Here is a 25,573-nt window from a genome sequence, read left to right as displayed (position 1 = left end):
CGTAGGCAGTAGTCTGCAATGATAAGGGACATCATACCACAGAAAATAAAAATATACCATGAGTTCTGTAGGCATAAATACTTCTTCCCCATTCTATTATTCCTTCATGAGCCACTATGGGAATTTATACATATGCTCCAGGAGGTGGATAGGTGCTTTAATTAGAGAGGCACTCTAATTAAAGCACCTAGAACATCATGTGCATCAGCATTCCCATGCTGAAAGATGGCAGTAGGGGTGCTTTAACTAAAGCTTGTTGAACAAGCTTTAGTTAAAGTGCCCCTGCTGCCATTTTTCAGTGTGGGGACACTGATGCGCGTGACACTGAAGTCCGCTGGAATGTGGTAATTACTACACTCCAGCAGACTCAGTTAATCAAGTCTGCTCTGATGCGTTGTAATTACAATGTGTCATAGCAGCCTCGCTGACGTGTATAGGTGCCCTATGTGCTTGTGGTAGCTAGGAGGAGATCCTTATAAGAAAGAAAAAAAAATTACAAGGTAGTAATACACCATTATTATTAAGCTGAATAACGCTGCGTCCAAGTGAACAAATAATTGCTGCAACATTATGGCTTCTTATATCGTAAAAATGTTTCTTTTTGAAACAACTGAATTATGAAAAACTGCAGAGGTCATACATATATAAACCTCCATTTAAAAGGATCAAAAGGAATTTTTGTTTTAACCATTCTAAAAGAGGTTCCTTATTACTGGTGAGACACCTTCAGATATCTGATAAACTTGTAGTTGACTTGTCCTGACCTAAGAAAGAAGTGCCAATGGGTATTTAGCAAGATGTGATGCCTACAACAAATGCAGATTTTTAATCTTACTTTAATTTATCAAAAAACTTAGTTTGCACTTCACTGATGTGCCACTATGCAATAAACAATGACAACTGATAAAGGAGGTTTTTCTGCAAATATGACCTGTTCACCAAAGAAACAGAGACTATGCCTATATGCCCTGTTATAATGTCAAGATCCTGCATATGACCATTTATTCGCCATAAGAAATTCTTAACTTTCTTTACAGCTGTGTTGTGTCTTCTAGCCACAGCTTTTTGGAGAACTGCCATGTTAAGTAGGGCTGGGTGAAAAATAGTTCTCACAAATAAAATTGAGACATCTTGAAATTTTCACACAGGTGCAGGAAAGAGGGACAAAGACCCTATAATAATCCCTAGTATGATGGCTAGAGCAATTTTCTGAGGTATGGAAAGCCAGGTTCAGGACCGTCTGATTTTGACAGGTGATTTTGACCCTCATGGTGCCCCTTTCCCCCCCCGCCACTATATCCCCCAACAACCCTGATGGTGTCCCTCTTTCCCTCCACTACAGCCCCACAGCTCTGCTCATGTGTCCCTTGCCCCCCACCCACAGGCCTTGGCCCCCCCAGTCCTGCCAGAGGGAGCCCCCACCTGCCAGGGCTATGAGGCCAAGGACCCAGGTCTCCACCCTAAACTATCACCAAATTTTAAGACCTGTGGGGAGCATTTTTCCATACATATAATGTGCACCCCAATTTTCTTCAGCGGGTCTACAGGGCTCAGGTTATATGCGTGAAAATACAGTGTACACATTGATCTCCCTTAGAACTCCACACTCAAACCCTTGCAGCATTCTGCTATGGAGAGTTTCATACAAAGATTTTTTTTTTAAAAAGTTTCTTGGAAAAAGAAAAATTATGCAGTAGAAAAAGAATTTACTTCAAATATAATTCTACCAGTAATTTATACAGTAAAAATGAAAAGATAACATTTCAGAACAACATCTGTTAATGACACAATGAAATGAAATCTCCTTAGAAGTTTGACCTTTGCAGTCAAATCCTTGAAATGCTTAGCTCTGCACACTTTTATTAAATGTAATATTTAGCCAATAAAAGGATGCTTTTTCATGTACACTGGGACATGATGGCATTCTTTTTTTAATTTCAATAAAAGCTATGTCAAGGAGGAAAAAAAGTCCAAAAGATGCTTTAAAATATAGTCCATTTGAAATTTAAAAAGCAATAACTAAATCCATGACTAGTAATGTAATCGTTGGCATATCAGACGTGTAATACCTGTGCAATTGTTGGCAGATGGGATGCAGCCGTAGACTAACCCTGTGTACCAGACCCAGCTGCAGAGCAACTGCACATGCTGGCTCAGCCCTATGCATCAAAGGAGTTGAGCTTGCAAGAAGCTGAGCTTGCATGTGGGGTCAAGCTGCAGCCAGATCTGGCAGATGGGCTCAGGTTGGCAGGTGAAGTTGAACTGTGGCTAGATCCAGCACGTAGGGCAGACTAGCATGTGTAACTGGTACACAGGGTTGCTCTGCAGCCATATCGGTTGCATTGACTCCATGCTGGAGCAGGCCTGAAGAAGGACCCCATCCATGAGATCTGGTCTGTAGGCTGGCCCCACGCCACTCCAGTGGAGCTTGTCTAAAACAAATCTAAAAACAAAAAGATCACTGAAGTGATACACAACCATGAGTGCTAGGAATTGAAAAGGCAACCAGGACTTGTTAGTCTAATAAAAGATATCATCTCTACTACAAGATGGATTTTGAAAGGGAGAGGGAGATGCTCTCTTAAACAAGTCTACTCATATCAACTCTAAAGAAAGCAGAGGTACTGACTTGACTTTTTCACTGGAAAAAAAACCCCCCTGAAAATTGTTCCCCAGATTATTGTGGGTTGGCAGTTATCTGCTGGTGATCAAGGGCACAAGCAAAAGAAAGCTTACGAAAGAAAGAAACCCTGATGCCTTGCATAAAGGTCTAATCAACTGTGAAAGCAATTAAACTAATGGCATTCTAAAGAAATTCCGAATTATAAGCAGGGACCTGCTAAATTCAGGGCAGCTGCCTCTCAGTTTTGCAGTTCAGCAGTGTTGGTCACCATTTTTGTGGCAGATCATGGTGCCTCCCCCCTCCCCACCCCTGGCAGAGGGTCTTAGAAGTCCTGCCCCTCCCAGAGATTGATGGATTGCCATCTGAACCCCTCAGCCAGGAGGCAGTGAGGGAGGGGGCGCAATGCTCCATTGAAAAAAAATCTTCCCAGCCCCTCCCCACCTCCCATGCTTCAGGATGCCAGGGCTTCCTGCCATTTTCTGTCTGCAGCTCCTTTCTCCCTACTTCCCCTCCCCACAGACCAGTATAAGATACTATTAGAATACAACAGAATCTTTCTATAAGCCTCTAGAATTCTAAGACTGCCAGAGGACACATTACCATTTCCTAGAAGAGTTTTCCATAACAGCAAGCAAAACCAGGCCATAAGTATTTTTCATCCTCCTTGTTACAGCTTGTTTATAATAATAAATTAAAGCTATACCAAATAACTATTAGGCCTCATTACTTTGGCTTTTCACTAGCATTTGTATAGGTAAAAATATAAAACAGCATTTTGACAAGAACAGAAACTATCCACTTAGCTTACAGTAAAGATACAACCCATTTAAAACCACTTATTTTCCTGAAACAGATGGAAATCGTACATTCAGGTTTGATACTTAATGTGATGAAATAGGACACTATAAGAATAAGTTTGAATTATGTAAGATGATGTAAACTTCTAGCAAAGAATACAAGTCACTAGTCAAAGAAATGGTCTTCCTCATTATTCTTCTTTTTCATGTTTATCCTAAACTGTGAACATAATCCTGAAGAGGCCAAAAGTAATACATTTTAAACTGATTTTTGTTGTTTCGGGATGAGATTTTTTTTTAAAGTCCTTAGTGTTTGTTGATGTAACTACTTGATGCCTCTATAAGATTTCCCACTAAATTTCAATGGGGGCAGAGTTAAGCCAACACAGAGAGTATTTGAAAAATCAAAACAAGCAACAGTTAAAAAAAAAATACAGTAGCAATTTTAAACACAGTACTACAGCTCTTGGCAGGAATGGGAAAATGGAATAGTTTAAAACAAGGTATTTTGATATGAAAAATCTGCTAATGTACCCACATTTGAAGGTCTTGACTGCCTCAACTAAACTGAAAGCATTGTTTAAAACAAGTTTGGATCTAAAAGGATTTACTACTTTTCAAAAGATTTTGTTACCTACAAAAATATGGCACAATGCTGGGGGCACAGATGAACAAATTCATGATGAAATGATAAACTTAGTACTTGCCTACAGAATCAAGTATTGAAAGCTAAGCTAGAGCGCACATTCAAAGTGCAATAATGATCCTCCACTAACTCGCGACATAGATATTTGTATTCTTCACTAATGGTGTCTTTTGCAGTTTAACTCATTCTACTTCAGGAAGGATCTAACGTGAAATAGCTATAGTGCAATAGCTATTCCAGGTTATTTCCCCATACAGACAAGGAGACTTGCTAAGTAAATCACTGCTATTATACACTTACCTGGTAATGCCTGTTTGATGCAATAAATGAAATATTTACCAGTCCTTGTATATATCAATACTTTATATTATACAATACTATTTACCACTACGACAAAATCAAAACTAAACCTTACAATGAACTCCAAAAGGACATTTGTGTCTGAATAATTTTACCTAGATGTGCCAAGAAACTGGTATTAGTAGCCTGCTTATCATGATTTCATCCATCAGGAATTAAAACAGCTACTAGAAGAGAATTTAAGGACCAAAATAAGTTTTATTTGAAAATACCTGCTTTTCATTAGATCACCTTCACAACTGAGCTTGCATGCATTTTACTCAGAAACAGCCAAGTAAAACATGTCAAACTTAAATCAGCTAAATTGATCCAACAACTAGTCAAATGGGGGGGGGGGAAGGAATCTGCACACTTACAAGAGGAAGAAGTTAATTTACCTACAGGATATATGGACAGTAACGTTTTGTTCTGGATATCAACCCAAGCTCTAAATTTGGCATACGGCCTTGATACTGAATTGCTTATAAATTGTTATATTCCTGCAATATCTGATAAACAAATTGAATTTTATTAGTAGATGTTAAGAGTTATGAATCCAGCAAGATGACAAAGCCAGTACAGAAATACAAATCACCCGAGCAAGGGACTCACATAAGAGGGATGGGGATGAGGAGGGGAATGCAACTAGGTTACAGAAAATACAATGTTAGCCAACTAAGCCCGGGTAATACACACCACTAGAGCACAGGAGCTTAGACTACCGATTCACAAAAAACTGAAACTTCCAAACATAAAAACACACATAGCCTGATTTTCATAGCTACCAAGCAACCAAAGCTCCCAGAAGCTTCTTGGATAGGAAGTCAGGATGCAATACCTAGCCCTCCCATCTACAATAACCTTCTAAGTGTAATCTGACACAGTGCTGGGTTCCCAAATCTAGAGTGACTGGTTGCAGCAAGTCTGGTATTCATACTTCTCTACAGAAACTAGCACAATGGAACCGAAATGCCAAATATCTCTATGGCAGTTCAGAGACTGCAGCTCACAGGCTGTCCCCTTCTTCATATCCAAAAATAAGGGCAAGAAACTCCTTGTGCAATGTGTCCAGAGGAGAAAGCAGCTCCTAGCCCACAGACTCTTCACCAGGACCTAAAGACTTAGTAAATCCTAGAGTTTAGCCACATCTTTAAAACTGTTAAATTTCATCAAAACACAGATATGGAGGTGGCCTTTTACCACTGAGTTCAGTCATAGGGGAAGTGCCAGATTTTTGATAATTCTGAATTTTTGGCATCCAGATTTATGAGGTTATACTGTAGTGGTGTTTCATTTTAATCATGGAAAAACACAGATTTGGGGATTTTTAATCAAAGAACTTGATATTTTTAAACCGAGATAACCAGGATCCTCGAATAATCTACCTTAATGTGGCTAATCTGTCTTCACTTCACATGCGTTAATGACCCTGTGTGCATTTAGATGGTCTTGAAATTAAACTATTCCAACATTCCACTATTCAAACAGTCCTTTTTTCTGCAGTTGTGTTGTCTGTTAGACATTCCTAACAATATCTCTTTTCTACTTCACAGCCCTGCAAACTACTTTTAGCTGTAGCTAAAAACCTTAACTCAGGTGTGGCAATATTAACTCTGGTGTAGAAATGGCTGAGCGCAAAATACTCAGGCACTGTCCACATGCTCAGGAAAGCTAGATTTTGTTCTACAAATCTGAATAAGAGACATACATTTAACTATGACTAGAGCACTAGTTTAACATTAGGCAAGAAGTCAAAAAATAGTTTGTTGTGTTTTTTAAACTTATTATCTAACAAATTAGTGCACATTCCAATAAATGTATATTGTTTTGATCTTTAACAGGGTAATATAGCATATTAGTAAAACTAGTTTCTTTTCCAACTTGTGAAAAGTGTGCATTAGATACACACACACACTTTGGTTAGTCCATAAGTTGCAAATCTCCCCTGCCTGTTTTATGTGAAGATGTGCCATACCATCTCCCTTTTTTCAAAATCCTGGACCAGCCCATGATTAGGACCATACCGGACATGTGCACATGACTCACTAGCTAATTCTAATACTTATAAGCAAAGGAAAAGGCAAAGCAAGTAGAATGGTCATGTACTGCATGCAGACAACAATTTGTGGCAAAGGAGGAGGATTAAGTACAGAGTAAAATCCGGTCTAGTAAGTTTGCCTCTGGAGTATTTTTTCATTTTGTTTTGTAATGGAAGCATAAAATCAAGTGTTATTAATTATTAAGATTTTAGAATTTTTTTATTATTTCTTTTTACTATTCCACAGATAATTGGAATAGTTGAAATTTGTTTTTAAAAGGCATATAACTTTGATACAAATAACACTTCTAGCTTTTCATTTTTATTTGCAATTTGTCACATCCTGTTTACTCTCTTTTCTTGAAAAAGCTAATGGTCATAATTACTTAAAAAGTTACTTATGCCAAGAAATGACAGAATACATATTGAAAATTACACGGTTGATGGGTAAAATGTTTTTTTCAATTAATTTTGTCCTAAGTAACTGTACACCTGTTATAATTTAGTTATTCTTCAACACACTACACCACATTTTGAACTGTGGGAATACAAAGTATGGTATTTTCCTTAAAAAGTAAGGAATAAAAAAAATACTCTAAAAATTTTCTATACCAAGCCTCTGGGTAATTCACAAAAGGACTTGAGTCTCACAAGGAATCTACACCAGATCAGGAAGTTGATCAGAGTTGCCTCAGCTGCCCAACAGGAAATGCCTAGGAAAGGAGTGATAAGAGACCTCGCCCCTGATTTAAGACCTGGGCCCCATTTCTTTCTATGTATAAGGCTATTAAAAAAAATGATAATCACATATAAAGGGCCTTGAACACGAAGCCACTCACAAGCTTATGCAAGGGGGGCATGGGGAAAGGGACTTGATAGTGGGCGTCTACTACAGACCGCCTCACCAGTGGGACGAGCTGGTCAGCTCACGGAGGCAGTAAAGTCAATGGATATGGTTGTCATGGGTGACCTAAACTACCCAAACATCTGCTGGGAGGAGCAGTCAGCCAGGCCCAACCACTCACATAGGTTCCTAGCCAGGATACAGGACCTCCACCTAACCCAAGAGGTGCATAGTCCCACCAGAAGAAATGCTTTGCTGGACTTCGTCCTTGCCACGGACGACAACCTGGTGGGTCATCTGTGGGTACTCGACCACCTGGGCGACAGTGATCATCACCTGCTGGAATTTACTATCCAGCGCAGGGTGGTGAAAGCAAGCAGCAAGGCAGAGGTCCTCGACTTCAGGAGGGCTGAATTCTGTAAGCTAAGAAGATTAGTAGGAGAGGAACTGGGGTCTCAGAGCTTCAATGAGATCAGAGTCCAAGACGGGTGGTTGTTCCTCAAGGAGACGATCCTCCGAGCTAAAAGGGAGTCAGTCCCAATGCACACCAAGGGGGGCAGAAGTGCTAAGAAAACCCCATGACTCCCCAAAGGCATCCAGAGATGCCCGAGGGCAAAAAAGGAGGTGTACAAACAGTGGAAGCAAGGGGCTATCACACCTCCATTGCTCAGGACTGCAGGGAGGCTGTTAGGAAGGCTAAGGCAGAGATGGAGCAGCTAGGGCTAGCAACCAGAATTAAGGATAATAAAAAGTCCTTTTTCAAATACATAGGAAGTAAGAAGAGGGTAACATGGGGCCCTTACAGGATAGGCTTGGCAATCTGGTGATTGTGGCAAACAAAAAAGCTGACCTCTTTAACAAATTCTTTGCCTCCATATTCCTGAACAAGAATCAGGACATCTCTCCCACTAGAACTGAGGACAGACCAAGGAGAGAGAGGCACTACCATGCCTAGGGTCAGGGACGACCCAGTTAGGGAACTTTTGGAGGGGCTGGACATGTTTAAATCAGTAGGTCCAGATGCTCTTCACCTGAGGGTGCTGAGGGAATTGACAGGGGTCATACCAGGCCCCCTGGAACAGCTCTATGAGTGCTCATGGGGCACTGGCCAGGTACCAGAGGATTGGAGAAGGGCCAACATGGTCCCCATTTACAAGAAGGGGAGAAAAGAGGACCTCAGCAATTACAGGCCAGTCAGTCTTACCTCAGGTCCTTGGGAAGACCTTTGAGAAAATTATCAAGGAGCACATCTCCAAGGGCCCAGCAGGGGAGATAATACTCAGGGGCAACCAACATGGGTTCACTGAAGGCAGGTCCTGCCTGATTAACCTAGTTTCTTTTTATGATCAGATCACAAAGACCCTGGATGAGGGTGTTGGGGTAGATGTTATCTTCCTGGACTTTAAGAAGGCCTTTGACATGGTTTCCCACCACACGCTCTTAAAAAAACTTGACTGTAACTGTGGCACTGATGCCTACACAGTCAGATGGGTGACAAATTGGCAGACGGTCGCACCCAGAGAGTGGTGGTGGACGGGTTGTTTTTGACCTGGAGGGATGTAGACAGTGGAGTCCCCCAGGGCTCAGTCCTGGGGCCTGTACTGTTCAACATCTTTATCAGCAATCTGGATGTGGGTATGGAATGCACACTGTCCAAATTCGCTGATGACACCAAGTTGTGGGGCGAGGTAGGGACACTAGAGGGGAGGCACAGAATCCAGCTAGATCTAGACAGGTTACAGAGGTGGGTGGATGAGAATAAGCTGGAATTTAACACAGACAAGTGCAAGGTACTGCGCATCTAGGGAGAAGGATCCAGCAACACACCTATAGGCTGGGGAACACCCTTCTTGTCAAAATGGTGGCAGAAAGAGATCTTGGAATCATTGTTTGACTCCAGGATAAGCATGAGCTACCAATGCGAAGCAGCAGCCAGTAAGGCTAACCGCACCTTGTCATGCATCTACAGATGCATCACAAGCAGGTCCCAGGGAAGTGATCCTTCCCCTCTGTGTGGCATTGGTCAGGCCGCAGTTGGAATACTGCATCCAGTTCTGGGCACCGCACTTCAAGAGGGATGGGGCTAACATTGAGAGGGACCAGAGGAAGGCCACTCACATGGTCAAGAAACAGCAGGGTAGGCCCTACAAAGAGAGGCTAAAAGGCTTAAACTTATTCAGCGTCCACAAGAGAAGGGGATCTGGTGGCTATTTACAAACTCATCAGGGAAGACAAGCGGGAATTGGTGAAAGCTCTGTTTCCCCCGGGCACCACCCAGGGGAACTAGGAATATGGCCACAAATTGTTAGAGAGAAGGTTCAGGCTGGACATCAGGAAACATTACTTTACGGTTAGGGCTGCCAGGCTCTGGAATGTGCTCCCAAGTGAGGTGGTGCTCTCTCCTACCTTGGGGGTCTTCAAGAGGAGGCTGGACAGATATTTGGCTGGGGTTCCTGCCTGGGGCAAGGGTTCGGACCTGATGATGTGTTTAGGTCCCTTCCAGCCCTAAGTGCTATGATACTAAGCTTTTAAAATTAAAGCCACTGGATAAAATACTTTTATTCCTTGAAGCAGGATTCTAAACCAGGTTTCTGTTCTCACCATGTAACCACTAGGGAGACTGTGAGCATGACTGCCTTTCTGACCTATTGAAATGCCATTTCTTCTTAAGGAACCTGAAACAGCTCCCACAGTAAGAGTACCCTCAACACAGAATAGCCTCCAGCGTGGTTGCCAAGTCATCCTCTCAACAGGCAAGAGATGTAGGCTTGAGACAGCAGGAAACTACACTCAGGTCTTTCACATTCTGAATGACTGTTTTAATCAGTATGGGATATTTAAAAAAAAAAAAAGAGACACTTCTTCCCCTCTCTGTTCTTTAGACAGAGCCCAGTCATAAGGCCTCCCCTTACCTACCTTTTGTGTTCAAATCACTCCTTTCTATTTGGAAGCTCTACTCCCTGCAGTCCCTCCATAGCATGTGATGAAGTAAGCTGTTGCTGATGAAACTGTATGCATGTCTGATTTAGTCTAATAGCGCAACTTTGCCTTCTGCCTACCTTGCCTTCTGCTTGGAGCATGCCTCATGGATCAGGCTTCCCCTGACAAGATAGGGGAAGGACCAAAGGACCACACAATTGATGGATATCAATATGGGTTAGGAATACATTAGAAGCTCAGCATCACCAGGACAGAGAGTGCAGGAACACCCAGATGTAGACCTTTAAACACAAAGGGAACGTTGATGACTCTTGGGTTAGGCAGTGGCTCAGTGAGAGTTCTCAGGATAACTATTTTGGATGCTGGCACCCAAGTACTGGAAGTTCGACAGTATTTCAGCAATAAAACATTTTTTGTGGCACTACCCTTTTGAACTTTATTTGCTACACTTCTGAAATGCTTTTACAATAAAATTGATTACATCTATTTTACACCTATTAAAACAACATCTTAGCATTTGGGGAAAGATATACTAGAAATAAACTCTCATATTATTTGTTATTATTCTCCAGTGCATATTTACTCAACTTCATTAGCAGGCTGCAGCTTACTACTTCATGGACACAATCAATATTGCTGTATACCAGAAAGCAGGCATAGTACAAGTACGACAAATGGGAAAAAAGAAAAATCAGTTAAGTAAGAAAAATAACTATATTACGTTTATCAAGACAATTCATTACTGCTTGTCCATGCTTTTTCAAAAGCATAAAAAGCTAAATCTTGCACAATTAGTGTAGTATAAGGATATATATAAAAATATACACACGCACACATATATATACACACACACATACATTTAAAGGTTTCAGTGCAAGACTATTAGGTAGCAAAAGCTCAGTATAAGAAAGTATTCTCACATAGGAACAAGTTTTTATCAAATATCAACATGTGCCCTATATGTGTACTATAACAATTGCACATTAGGACATATGTTGTTGGCTGCAGGGCCTACAGGTTCAGGATTATTATTTTGCAGACTCCCCCTGCACTGGCAGCAAGGCACAATTTTAGCCTCTCCCCACCCCTTCCCAGCCCCCCCCACCCCCCGCCATTAGCTGTGCTCATAAGATATATCTTAAAAGAAAATATAAAAATGTGCCACAGATATTTTGCTTTAGTGTCTGCTATGTATACTCCTCCATTCTCAGTCTCTGTCAGAATCCCTTAATAGCTCCACATCAGTCAGATAAAACAGAAGAGTAGAGAGCACAATGACTGATTCAAGGACAAAGTACCTTAGTCCCTTAATGACTACAAAAACTTAGTATGCTTCCCCCACAGAGCTGCAAGCTCACATCTTCTAACCACAGACCGTAGGACTTTCTTATTCAGAAAAAGTAAGTCCTCTGGGACCCTAACACATCTCCTATATTCCTCATAAAATATGTGAGAAACAGTGCCTTGCACCAACTGCTTGTTAACCATCAACTGCACTGCCGGAAAGGAACACAGGAGTGGCTATATTATATGTTCACATTAACTGATGTGAAGTTTCTCATTCATTCAAAAGCATTTCCACGTTTTCTGTCCAAATAGCTCCTACAAAATACAGCTAGCCTGAACAGAAGGGCACTGATCCAACGGCAAAGGGAACATCAGCAAGTACACCTGGGCAGGACGCTAGGGCAGACTCCTGCTCATACACAAAGTACCACGGACCATTTAGTGTCCAACACCAGCAATTGTGTCATGGGGGGGGCACACAATGCTAACACTAGATAAAGAGCATAAGAGAAGAGAAACTTGCTCACAGCAGTTGGGAGGAGAGTAGGATGGATGACTTTACCCTGCTGATGAGAATAGGAAAAAACAGGAGGAAGTGCAAATCACATTGACATCTAGTATTTTCATCCAGAAAATGCATCATTAAGACAAAGACGGATGTGCTAAGTCAGTGGTTCTCAACTTTTTTCACCAGCAGGCTGCATGGGCAGTGACTGGTCCATCCAGGGGCAGATGGATGGTGGTTCCCATCTAGCCACACAGGGGAGAGCAGGGGGGACGCTGCCCCGAGCAGGAGGGAGTGGGAAGAGATGGGGGGAGGGAGAGAAGGAGGCATAACTGGCCCTGCAGGCCCCGTGGGAGAGGGCAGAAGGGCATGACTCACCCCCCCCGCCCCCAAGAGGAAGAGGGGCAAGGCCTAGTCTCAAAAGAGAAATAGGGGCATGGCCCGGCCCCACAGCGCTTGAGGTCTGGGAATCTGGCAGGGGGTGGGGGGGCTGTATGAATGGCCACCGCTTCCCCACTACCCACGGGCCAAATGCGTGCCTCCGTGGCCACCGAGGTAGCGTCACATCACACACGCGGCGGGCGGTGGTGCTGGAGGCGCGGCCCTGCGACCCCTCCCGGCTCAGCCCGCCCGCGCAGCACCCGCAGGGGAGGGCGCGCGGGTACCTGCCGCGGCTCCAACTCGCAGCGCGCGCGCTCCGCCGGCCTCACTGCGCAGGCCCCGCCATACCCCGAGCATGCGCCGTGGCCACGCTGCCCACCGAGCATGCGCCGTAGTCACAGCTGAAGCCACGAGCCGAACCCTTTCCTCGCCTGTGGCCGGAGGGGGCGGGGCGTGCTGACACGTGCTGGGGGCGGGCCCGTGTCTGCTGGAAGGAGGGAGGGGAGGGGGGCTTAGGCTCTGACTGCCGCGCGGTTGCCTGCGCCTTCAATACTGGGGGCTGCCAGGAAGAGGGCCATACCCAGCCCCTTCTGCTCTGAGGGGTTTGGTCCAAGAGGCCACGCTGCCACGTCAGGGGGTAGCCCACGTCCACGGTGGCGATGGTCTGGCACCTGGTCTGCACGTTCGTGGGTCACGCTCCCCAGGAAGACCTTCAACACCTTCGGGTCTCCTGGCAGAGCAGGATGGAGGCACTTCATGCCACCATGCATGGCGAGCCAGGGGGCAGCCAGCCAACTTGGTGATGCCCACGATGGTGTCACATAGAATTTTGGGGTAACGCTCGCTGCCCCCTTTCCCCAGCCCTGCCCTCTTTGCTGCTGCCGGACAGGGCTCAGCATGCGCAGGCTGCAGTGTCATATCCTGGGGAGCCTGGACCTACGGTCTGTCTCTGTGGAGGCATTGTTTCAACTCCGTGGTTAGTCCACTGCGTTGTACTACAGTCAGGAGGCACGGTAGAGCTAGACTAACTGAATCAGACTCCACCTTGTCTTCTGCCAGACTTGAGACTAAGCCGGCTCACTACCTCTCCATATAGCTGTCCAATTTTATAGCAGTTATACCCTGCTTAACCACATTAGAAAGCGGAAGGGGAAGCAGCTGCCAAAGGGCTACTTTTTCAAGCTGGGGAACTGACGCAAAACATGGCATGTCTATACGTTCATTAACAACTTGGATGAGGGGGTAGAAAGCTCAGTGATTAAGTTCCCAGGCGATACTAAGCTGTGGGGAAATGCGGGCACACCAGAGGAAAGGGCAGAGATCCAGGATGACCTTAACAGACTGGATCTATGGGCAGAACAAAATCAGATGAAGTTTAACAGGGAGAAGTGCAAGGTCCTTCACCTGGGTAGGAAGACCCCTCACCACAACTATACGATGGGTGGTGGTCCACTGGCTGGCACAGCATCTGAACAAGACCTGAGGGTCACAATCGACTGGAAGATGGATATGAGCCAACAGTGCGACGAGGCTGCCAGAAGGGCAAATAAAGTTCTGGTGTGCATCAGCTGATGTGTGGCCAATAGATCCAGGGAGGTGCTCCTCTCTCTCTATTCAGTGTTGGTGAGGTCTCAGCTAGAGTACTGTGCCCAGTTCTGGGCACCACACTTAAAGAAGGATGTGGATAAGCTGAAGAGGTTACAAACAACGGCCACCTGTATGGTTAAGGGCATGGAGGGTAGGCCCTATGAGGAGAGACTCCAGGAACTGGGCCTGTTCAGTGTAAGAAAAGGCTGAGAGGTGACTTGATAGCCGTTTACAAGTACGTTGAGGGGAGCAACAAGAACTAGAAGAGCAACTCATCAGGAGGGCACCTCAAGCAAAGACAAGGAGCAATGGGCATAAACTAATAGAGAGTAAATTCAGGCTGGACATAAGGAAAAACTTCTTCTCTGTAAGGGTCAGCAGAATATGGAACACACTCCCAGCAGAGGTGATGCAGTCACCCTCCTTGGAGGTGCTCAAGACGAGGCTGGACAGGCACCCTGTTCAGCTCATCTGAGCCCAGTAACTTCCTGCTCACTGCAGGGGACCGGACTTGATGATCTTATGGGTCTCTTCCACTTCTATGTTTCTCTGATTATCTATGATGCTAATGCACTTTTGCTAATGTGCATTAAATTGAGCACCTCCACTGTGAGGTACTAGAAAAAAGGTGCAGCAGCCTATTTTAATGCATTAGCAAAAGTGCACATTTCTTGGGATGCTTTAATGTGCATTAAAAGAGGCTAGTGCACATTAAAGCACATGTGTAGATGCACCCACAATTTCACAGTTACTGTCTCCCTACATTCTCCAGGAGTGCTCCCCCACCCCCCGCTTCATTGTTATGAGACCCTCTAAAAGTAGCTATTGGAAGGTTTGAAAATGTGGGGAGCTCAGTTTCAGTTCAGAGCTGGCAGTAAACAATGCTGTTTAAGCACATAACATTTCCACTGCTGAGCTATTAGGAGCCCTGAAGCTCCCCTCAGTTGCAAAGCTTCTAATAGTTTGTAATGAGTGTTGTTATGACTAGTTTAGATAAATGCATGCTTTGCATAAGCACATAGCCTCTAGATTGAAGACACACTACGTGATTACCATTTTCACTCCATTAAAAGATTAGGCTTCCCCCACATTTAAACACAGGAGGAAAAAGTCCCTCACCTTAGGATCAAGTACAAGGCAATGCAGTGCAGTGCAGGGCAGGCAACTACTGCTGCAGCTTCAGCTCCAGCTCCAGCCCCAGTCCCGGTTGGGGGCAACTGCTGCCTACCCTCCCCTGCTGCTTCCCCACCCCACCCCCGCTCCTCCCTCAGGCTCCTCTCCTTACCTCCACCCCACTCCTCCCTCAGTCTCCCCACCACACCCCCTCTTCCTCACTCCCCTCCTTACCTTTCCTCCTGTGCCAGCAGACTGCATCCTCACTGCAGCCAAGTATTGAGCACAGTCCCAGCTGTGAATGTTAGGAAATTTTCTAAAAGTGAGTTTGTATTAACTTTGTGAAACCTCAGGTGCGTTTTGTTTACTTGTAGTTTTTCTTAATGTGTTTCATAGTGACAGCTTTTTCTAATAAAATGTTTTTAATATTAAAAAAAAAAAAAAAAAAAAAAAAAAAGCTCTGCCATGTAGCAGTGGCACCAGCTCTGTACCACTGCTACAGGGCTGGGCTGGAGTCCTGTGCCCCAGGCTGCAGCAGGGGTGGAGCCTGCCAATGCCATAGTAAAGGTAATTGGGAGGTGGAGGGGCAGAGACGTTGGGGCAGGGGGAAATGGGGGGAAGAGGGGAGCAGGGAGCCAAAGCTGGGGGCGGGGGAGCAGAAGCAGTGAAGAGGGGAGAAGAAGTGGGGCAGGGGCCTAAGGCTACAAGGTGGTAGGCACAAAGGAGGGCTAAGAATGGGGCCAGGGGCAAGCTGCCTGCCTGCACCACCAGCTTCACACTGCCTGCCCCCAGCACATGCCCCACTATTGCCTGTCCCCCACTGCTCCCAACACTGCCTGTCCCCTCACTGCCTTCCCTATTACTCCCTCCAATAATCATGTATAAATTTTCCATGTATACAATCTAATTATTGTGGGCTGTCTTAAATTCAGGGTCATTTTATATTCATGTTAATATGCTAAATGAAGTACATTGTACTGCCACCCACAAAAGTTCAGAAGTCTTGAGGCTGGGCCAAAAGTGTATGCGGTGATTTTGATTTCTCTGTTGATTTTTGAGTCCCCATAGCCCCTTTCCCCACTAAATGTGGGTGTGTGCATGTACACATGTCTGCATGTGTTCACAACTCTCTCACGAGTAAGGCGGCCTGACCGGTTATAGGATAAACAAGTACATACCAGCACAATGGGCCTCTTTACCAAGCTTGGCCAACCCTACAGTTTTCACACAGGAGCTCCCACTGCAGGAAGCACGTGAGCAACTTTTGAGTCCAGGCAAACAACATGTTGGGAGCAGGAAGAGGGGTTGCTGGGTCTCTACCCCAATCCCCCATTATTCCACGTTGCTGGTATACCTATTTGAGATTGGACAGTGGAGAGCACACTCAGCTACTTTGGCTTGAGAAGGGGCCAGGTCATTTCTTTGCAGTTCCTGTATGAAAAAAAAAAAAGAGAAGCTCCCATAAGTCAAGCACTGCAGAAAATGCAGAAATTAATTCCGAATTCATTTTTGTCTTCATCCCTTAGCTCCAACTCTAGAAGATTCAACTTTTCACAGAGAAAAGCTATCGAGCAGAAGGCATCGGGCCAAGTGGTAATGTGGACAGGCCTAGTGATGTCTAGTGTCAGCTTGTCTGCTGTCCAGTTCACGGACCTTTAGAATCTATAGTTTGCAACGGATTACAAAGAGCAAAGCCAATGCACTGCATTATAGTATTTATCATATGTATACATATCAAAATATGTATTTATCATATACATCTTAAAAATATATAAACTATGTGTCTAGTTAAATATAGCTATAGTAAAATGGCAGGAGGCACCAAAACAGGCTGTGAAAACAGAGATGTTCCTCTTTTTAAGGGAGGACACATGGTCCCCTAGGCAGGATGATGTTTGGAGGAAACATTGACACATGCCAAAAATCCATTTACATTGTGTGCCAATGCAATATTATAACATACATGCACAATATCATGACAGGCAAGCTTTTCCCATCAGACAGATTCAGCCTTTTCACTCTAGGGCCTCTGGTATTTGTCTAGTGCCAGCCTGCTCTCTCTCTCCACAATCCTTTCTACAGTTCCTGCTGACTGAGACAGCTTTCCTTTCTTGCTTCTCATCACTTAACTATTTTAAACAAGTCCCACTGGAAGTCACATCCCTTCTTCTGAATTTCTTTCTCCCTGATCTACCATTTCATTTACACTATATTTAGCTCTCTAAATCATTTAATTTTTACTTTGTAAGAAAGACATTAAAAAGAAAAGTTGCATTTTAAGTATATGTTAAGTAAAGATATCCTCGTGGGATATTCTATGGAATTTCTCTCTCTTTGATTTTCATTACTGACAAGTTACTCGGAAAATGGATTTCTTGTTCTGAATCACTGGCATTCCCATCTTCCAAGCGTTAATCTCATACCTTCCCTGCAGAACTCAAGGGCTTGATTACAGGAAAACACAATAATAGGCAAGTGTTAGAAAGACAAAAAATAGTCCACTGTCCCATTTTGCATTTATACTATTTTATCCACTCTGAGGGTGGGCAGCAGGGCAGGGAGCCCCAAGCCTGAAGCACTCACCCCACAACCACCCCCTGCCCCGCACACAAATCTGGGGGGCATGTGCCTCCTCATGCCTCCCTCCGCAGGAGTGCGCAACCCCATTTTTATCATTGCAACCCCAAATGAGGTCGCAACCCCAAGATTGGGAACCACTGCCCTAGTGGCCACTGCACTCGGCTCTCCAGGTTACATTTAATCAAAAGGTAGAGCTAACTTCCTTCTTCCCTTGTGATTTTCTAACTGGAAGTGACTGGGAAGCAGATTTTCTACCTGTTCCGTAAAAATCAAGTTCTCTTTTTTTTTTATCCCAAATTGGGAACAAAAACCAAATATCAACATTTTTCAAGAGCAGTTAGCTGTTTCCAAAATACACTGTGGTCCCCAGAATCTCCAGCCCTCTACCTGGTAAGCTGAAATCAGCTCCTTGACATCTTGTTCTGAAGGACAAGGGGAATCAGGAGTTGTATGCTACTCAAGTGATGCAGCCAGGCCCAGCAGAGGCTCCCATTATGTCTTGTAGCTCAGAGCAGTGCAGGGTAGCCACCTGAGCAGACTGACCTGGGCCACACTGGTTTCTATCAAACAATATTAAACTAAACCAGGGAGCAAATACAAAATCCCAAAGAAAATCTTAACTACTTAACATTAAACTGAAACCCCAAATAATTAACAGTTCTTTCAGTCACTGGCAAACTAATCAAGGGGAACTACCATGGAGCCTGATCTGTCTGGAGACTCAGCCAGAGCTGCTGTCCAGGGAGTTTACCACATGCCAGCCAAAAGTAGCAAGTCCTGGATAGCAAGGCCCACCCTGAATGACCCTGCTGCTCCTTGCCATGAGGGGTTACTGTTTTGCTCCAGGGGCTGTACCACCTACACCTGCCAAAGTAGTAAGTGCTGGGTAGGAAAGCCCACACTGGAGTTTGCTGCCACTCTACAGCTGGGGATCACTGCTCCTTCATCTCCTCCACTAGGACTGAGGGTCTGCCACTCCTCACTGTCACCAGGGGTCAGCACCTGCACCGCAGCTGGGGTCCACTGCTTCACTACTGCCAGGTGTCACCATTGCTGGGGTACTACCACTTTTTTACTACCAAGGGGCTGCTGCTCCCCTTTAGGTTTCCTATGAAACCACAGCTTTTTTAGATCCTGATCTACTCAACAGCGGACTCAGAAATTTTATCTCTTTTTTTAATGGCTAACAAGTGTGTACCTGAGAACCCACTACAGAGACTCGTGCTGACAAATATTTTTCCTTTGCGAATCTCATGGCCTTCACACACACTGTCTGTGATGGAACTGAGGGCCACCCCACTACAGACTTCTGCACTAATCACAGAGTGCTGACCGCGCTGTAGCCTTTATGTAATTTCCCCTTTGCAATAATTGTGAGCCTATACACTTTACACTTTTGGAACGGAGGTCCTGTGGACACAAAGATCTATCCACCTGGCCCTTCACATTTGCACACCTTAAATACAAACAGGAAAAACAGGCACAAGTAGCCCACAAAACCTCCAAACATGTATATTAATAAGGGTATGTAGAAAAAGACTATGCAAAGTTACCGTAACAGAACATAACCATAACAATACCTACATAACATCACCAGGGTTATACAGAAACAACCATATAGAGGCAAGAGTGATTCTTAGAAGGATTTATCTATTTAGGGAGTAAAAAAAAAAATCTCTGGAAACTGAAATAGAGTCTGGAACTGGGAAAATCCCCATGGATGTCCCAAGCAAAGGGATGTGAATCCCTGAACAGACCTATTATCTTTTCCTTCTCAAATTGCTTCTTAAGAGCTGCCACTCTGGTGCCTACAGGAAATTAGCCAAGTAACAGCAAACAGGGCAAGTTATAGTTATGAAAAGACTCATCTATTTATGTATTTATTTATAGAACACATTTTTAAAAATAGCAAGTTGCTTTTAAGCAATTCTCACAACAAACTTACATGATCACACAGTCTTATTAGTATCATCCTGTTTCCTGCTCTCTCTCTCTCTCCTGACTACTTTTTAATCACTACTTTATTGCTGCTTAATATTTTTGCTAATTCAAACATTAAGAGCTCTGAGTTTGGCATTGGGCTATTACATATACATGTATATTCTCCCTGCCACCCAGCCACAGCACAGTCTGGAGCTCCCAGCTGCCCTGGTCATGGTATAACATGGCCCAGCACAGGTAGGTAAAGCTCACCACTGCTGAAGCCCTGCAGCCCCAGGATGGATCCAATGGTTCCACGAGCCGTAGTTTTCCAAATCTTGATGTTTTCAATTGAGTTTGGAGGATAGAACAATAACCAGAAGCAGTATATCATCAGAACAAAACTTGCTTGATTTCAGCAGATTTTCCTACTTTCAAATATTTAATTTTAATGTTAATCTTAGTTCGACTTTCCTGTTTCTAATGATTGATTTGTGATAATTCCAACTCAACAAAGTTCTCACTTCCCCCTCCTACTTAAGTTACTGATAAATGACTCACAAACTTAACTCTGTCTTGTTCCAAGTTTTGCATGATATATTCTCAAGAAGCTTTCAAGATTCCTGAAATGTTCTATAATTTTGCAATAGCAACATAATAAAAAAGAATGTTTCTTTTTTATTAAGAAGAGGCCTGAGACTCAGCATTCTATTCTTGGCATTGACTTTCTGCGTGACTTTCAGTAAGTTGTATAGTTTAATATTTAAATGGAGAAAACCATATTTAGGTACTTAAATTGTAATCTGCAGTTCCTATTGCCTCATGATCGGGTTCCTTATGTAAGAATAGGATTGTCAAAAGTGCCTAAGTTAAAGGGACTTGTATTTCTAGCCCACCTGAACAATTTGAAAAATCTCTTTCTTAGGGTGACATTCTTACCCCAGTGAAGACAATCAGAATAATTTCACTGACTTCAGTGGTGTCCAGATTTCCCTGGATGGCTAATATACCTGACTTAGAACACTCAGCCAAGATTTTCAAAGCAGGCCTAAATTCACATTGATCATGGAAGCTGCTGAGTCTTCTCCACTTCTGAAGATCAGGTAGAGTTCTAAATATGGATTTAAGTTACTGCTATGGGTTTGCAGCTTCTAGTTTTGAAAATCCTGGCTCCAAGTCAGTTAGAAATATTGGGAGAGATTGTCAAAAGTATCTTAAGGGACTTGGCTTGAATTTGAAAGATTAATCACTTTTGAAAATTCTACCTGTCCTTGATTTCATGCAAGTATTTTGATTATAAATAATAAGAAAGCAATATTAAAACTACAGGCTATGCTCCATGTTCCTGTACTATATAGAATAAGTTCTGCATGAGATATTTCATAGTCCACAGAAATATTGTTAAATTAAAATTATGCCCATAAAATATTATAAATAATGCAGTCCTCGGGATAGAGTTATTTTCTTCAACCAAGAGTTGCTTCTTTACCTGAGCAAAACAAGCAAACATATTTTGCATAGCTATAGCCAGTAGAGGTGTGTGAAGCAGGCCCTATTTGAGTCGCATTCTGCCTGAATTGGGGACAGTGATTTGATTTGTTGATTTAGATCACTGTCCCTCATTCGATTTGACCAAATTCTAATCTGAAGAGTCAATGCTTATTTGGAGAATCAGTGATTTAGACATAGACACAGCTTTAAATGTTTTTTCTACATGCCTTGAGGTACCAGTGTGGTTCATGAATGCTGCGATGTTGAGATGGATGGAGCATCCCATATGAGCACAGGGGCCCTCCCAAAGTGCTCTGCGGCGAACCCAGAAGTGGATCAGAACTATTTCCAATTCACTTCTGGGTCTCCTAGGGAGTGTGCAGGGAGGCCCCTCATGCACCCCCTCCCCAGCTCTACAATCATCTGCAGAAGGACCCCAGGTGCCCCCCCTCCCCAGACCCAGGAGGCACCAGCTGCTAAGCTGGGGGGAGTACGGCAGGACCCCCCCCCCCAGCACGATCTCCAGCAGACCCAGAAGTGGACTGGTAGTGTTTCTGGTCCACTTCTGGGTCTGTTGCCAAGCATGCTGGGGGAGCCTCCTGTGCTTCTGTGGGACACTCCCTGCACCCCAGCATCACAGCATTCACAAGCTGCCTGCTACCTAGAGGTACATAGAAAAAACATTTAAAGCTGTGTCTATGTCTGAATCACCAAATCTTTCCAAATCGATTCGAAGGGTTCCAATTCGATTTGGAGAAATTAAAGGGTCCTCTGATTCAATTTGGATTCAGAGATTCAGCCAGTGAATCAAGCCAAATCGAATCAGGGACCAAAGCTTCACACAGGCCTAATAATCAGCTTCATTGTCTGGCCAACTCTTATTATTGAAGGTATCATTCATTTAAAGCTGTGTTTTAGAAAAGTATGTACAAAGTGCCAATTTTGCTCAATTATGAGAAGACAGAAATCATTTTCACTAAAAAAATAATCTGTTGCTCACTTGACCCTATACACTTTACAGTAGTAAAAAATCCTTATTTTTTAAGAATGATTAAAATGACTATGCTAGACATGTTAGATATTTGCCAGGATTATATTTCTACTAATTGCATGCCTACACACAAAATTCACAAATAATTAATTAGTTATGAAGCACATGGCTATAGCGTACATCTTGCAGTCAAGTTCAGTGTTTAATTATTTGCCTCCTGTAACTGACATTGAGGCACATAGATTTTGTTATGTCATTCTTGGGATATCCAGAATGGAATACCCTATACCAATTAGACTGCAAACAATTATTCTGCATGAAATAAAAATATACATATTCAAAATCTGTATTACTATATCATCTAGATGTTTTTGGCTGGGCTGAGACTCAGTTGTGCTAGTACTGTACAAACATATATTGAGAGACAGACTCCTCCAAAGAATTTATGATCTAAATGTAAAACAGCAATGTCTATCATATGCTTATGGAGGGGGTGTGGAGGGCGACGGGAGTGACAGCAATACAAACATAATTTAGTTATGCTGGTAATAGCTGTATGTACAATTTATAGGAACCAAAGTGGTTTATATTTGTTGTTTGTATGCCTATAGAAAAATACATATTTTAATTGAACTGGTCCCCAGCTATCAATTTTCAGCACTGGGTAGAAGGGTTCATCGTAGTGATTCTCAAGAAGGCATGATGTTAATTTAGGGTGGCTGTTTCATGAATAAGAGATCATTGAACAAAGTGGAAAGGCATTTTTAAGAGGAAAGACTAACCAATTGATAAAAAGTTAGTAAACAAACAGGAACTGTTAAAATGGTCATTTTCAGTACCAGAGACAAAATTAAAATAATAGAACTCTGAGTGTACACACACATAACATTTAGAGTTGTTTAAATTCAGTTCAAACCCAAAAACAGACAAACAAGTCTGTTAAATTAGTTTAAAGCTGGGTTCTCTTGAAAGTATCAGTGTCAAGTTTATGCCAATGAAGTTCTTCTGTTCCTCATCTTCTGTGAGGCAGTGGTCGGCCTAGCAATTACTATCTGGATATCCATTATCAAAGTATCAGAAAACAGTCGGGTTAAACAAACCCAGTGTGACGGGGAGCAGCTCAGGGCTGGGACTCATCATTGGCCCGCCCGTCTGTCTAAGGCAGTCTGCCCCGATTCACCTGCCACAATAAGGGAGGGTGCCCATTAAGTGCCCTGATGCCTAGGGTATTATACATGGCCCCAACCTTCCCTATAGCATGCCCCATGCCTCACAGATGGCATCCAAAGTGAAAACCATCTCATGCCTGGGCTGCCTGCCTCTACTCACACTCTTTCACTCAGGCCTCCAACTTATGCCCTTTCACTGGGGCTTACATCACTGAACCGTGGGGCTGGTCTCTGCACCTTCATGCACAGCTCTTCAGGCCACCCCTGCGAACCCTACTCTGTACAACCTACTACATACTCTAAGCCCCCTCTCCCTGGGGTCACTACTCTGCCCCCTTTCAATGGGGCAATGGGGTTTTATGCCCCATGGGACTCAGGTGTCTGTAGACATTCCTGAACCATTCCTGTCCCTACTATGGGGATACCTTAGCTTAGGCTATAAGGCACCCCATACTCACCTTTCACTAGGGAGACAACTGGTGTGGCATTTCCTGGGGACCACCTCCCTCATAAGCAGCCCCACCACACCCTCCATCCCTAGCAGGGTGTAATTTTATGTCATGCCTCAGGACCAGGAACCTCCTCCATCCCCATAACTCCTGCCCTGTACCTCCAAAAGTGTTCTGAGAGCAGCAGCTCCAGCCGGGCAATGCTATCCCTCTGGCTGCTTGCAGAAACTGCTGACCCTACTGCCCAGGGTCTGCTCTTCTCACTAGCATCTGGGCCGTCTTCCCAATCAGGTGGCCTCCTGCTAGCCATGTGACTCCTGATTGGGAGTGCAATCACCTGCAGGCTGCCTTATTGCCTGCTCTGGTCCCTAAAGTGGTGGGCACCAAAGGTGCCGTGCCACACTCAGATATACAAATAATAATATACTTCCCCACAGGGCAAGTGTAAGATCTTTTACTCCATGGATCTATCTTGGGAAGCTTCAGGCAGGGACTCAAGAATACTTAGCGAAAATCCTAATCAAGGTTTTGGAGTATGCCACCCTTTCTGGTCCTCTGGGATGTCCCAGTCAATGTCTATAAAATAATATAAGCCAACACAGGGATCTCTGCCCCCTTGACTGGGTTTGAAAACAAAGACAAACCCTTCCGGGGTTTTAACGAATAAAGAGAAAATAACATTTGCATGCATAGGCCTCTGTAGAGGCAACTCTTCTCAGACTGCAGTACTCGGCTCTTCCAGAGTTCCAGCCCCCCTTTCATGGATGAGGGCAGCCCTGTAGGTGGAGACTCTAGTCTCAGTCCCTTTGATTCTCTCCACCTTGGGGTACCTCAGGAGGTGTCTGAACCCTCCCTATAGCAGGCTCTTCCTCCCCCGCTTTCCTCTTGTACTCGGCTCTCACTCCCAGCTCTGGCTCCTTGCCCAGGGCTGCATCTCCCAGCTTTTCCTCCCTGTACTGGACTCTGTCTTCTGACTCTGCTTCTCTCTTCCAGCTTTGCCTCCCTGCTCTGGACTGCATCTCCTTTTATCCTATGGGCACAGCGTGGATCCCTGAAGTCATTGGTCGCACGTCCTTGGTGTGATCCTTGGCCAGAAGCAGCACACAGTTATAAACCAGTGTTGCAGCACCATTCTCTGCTCTGCTGTTGACCATAGTGTTCCTGCAGGCAAAGCTAACAGGCTATCAGCCCTTCCTGAGGCCTGTTCTGCTGAACTGTGGTTGTCAGTTGCAGTTTCAACACAACAGCCCAGAATCTCGCCATCACAGCTGCTATGATACAGGTCTTGAATTCTACTTAAAGACCACTCACTCCCTACTGTGTCCTCACTCCCTACTCAACCACAACCCTTATTCCCCTCTCCTTTCCAATGTTACCTATCAATTCTGTATTCCTGGGGAACCTGGCACTGTACCCAGCCTGTCTGACTCAGGAAGGACTCCCCATCCCACCCCCACCTCTGCCTGAACCAGAACCGATCAGAAGAAGGACTTACAAAAGGCAATGAAGATACAGTGAGAGATGCACCTAAACCCCTCCAGATAAGGGTGACAGAATTAAGGCAACTTTCTAGTCTCATTTGCATCAGAGATGGGAAATGGAGGCACCTCCATTAGTATTCAGAATGGAGAACAGAGATTCCAAGGCAGGGACCGTATTGAACTCTGGGACCAGAGAAGCAGGGGAGCACTGCATAATGGGGGATCCCTGCTCCAAATGCTAATCAACTTGCAACTGCACACACCCAGCTCAGCATTTATCAAACCAGTTCTAGTGATGACTCCTTTATTGGTACCCAAAACACTGAATCTGCCTGTTTGCATTGTGATATCCCTCAGGGTAACACTACCCATAGCCAGGAATGATCAGCTCC

At 44.2% G+C, this 25,573-nt stretch overlaps 1 protein-coding gene across 6 annotated transcripts in view; it reads right to left on the bottom strand.

Moving 5' to 3' along the window:
• Positions 1–12,814, bottom strand: part of POT1 (protection of telomeres 1) — a 190,923-nt gene extending 178,109 nt beyond the window's left edge. For 3 of the 6 annotated variants that reach the window (XM_090042161.1, XM_090042162.1, XM_090042158.1), the window contains exon 1: positions 12,685–12,814. In XM_090042161.1, coding sequence (XP_089898287.1) covers positions 12,685–12,757 — 73 coding nt within the window. In that variant the 5' untranslated portion in view covers positions 12,758–12,814. The other 3 variants (XM_090042163.1, XM_090042159.1, XM_090042160.1) reach the window with 3 other exon arrangements.
• Between the last annotated feature and the right edge of the window lie 12,759 nt (positions 12,815–25,573).

The sequence above is a fragment of the Crocodylus siamensis genome, chromosome 4 (genome assembly GCF_052110815.1).
Source record: "Crocodylus siamensis isolate JL-2025a chromosome 4, ASM5211081v1, whole genome shotgun sequence".
NCBI lineage: Eukaryota > Metazoa > Chordata > Crocodylia > Crocodylidae > Crocodylus > Crocodylus siamensis.
This window is presented reverse-complemented; position numbering and strand designations above follow the sequence as displayed.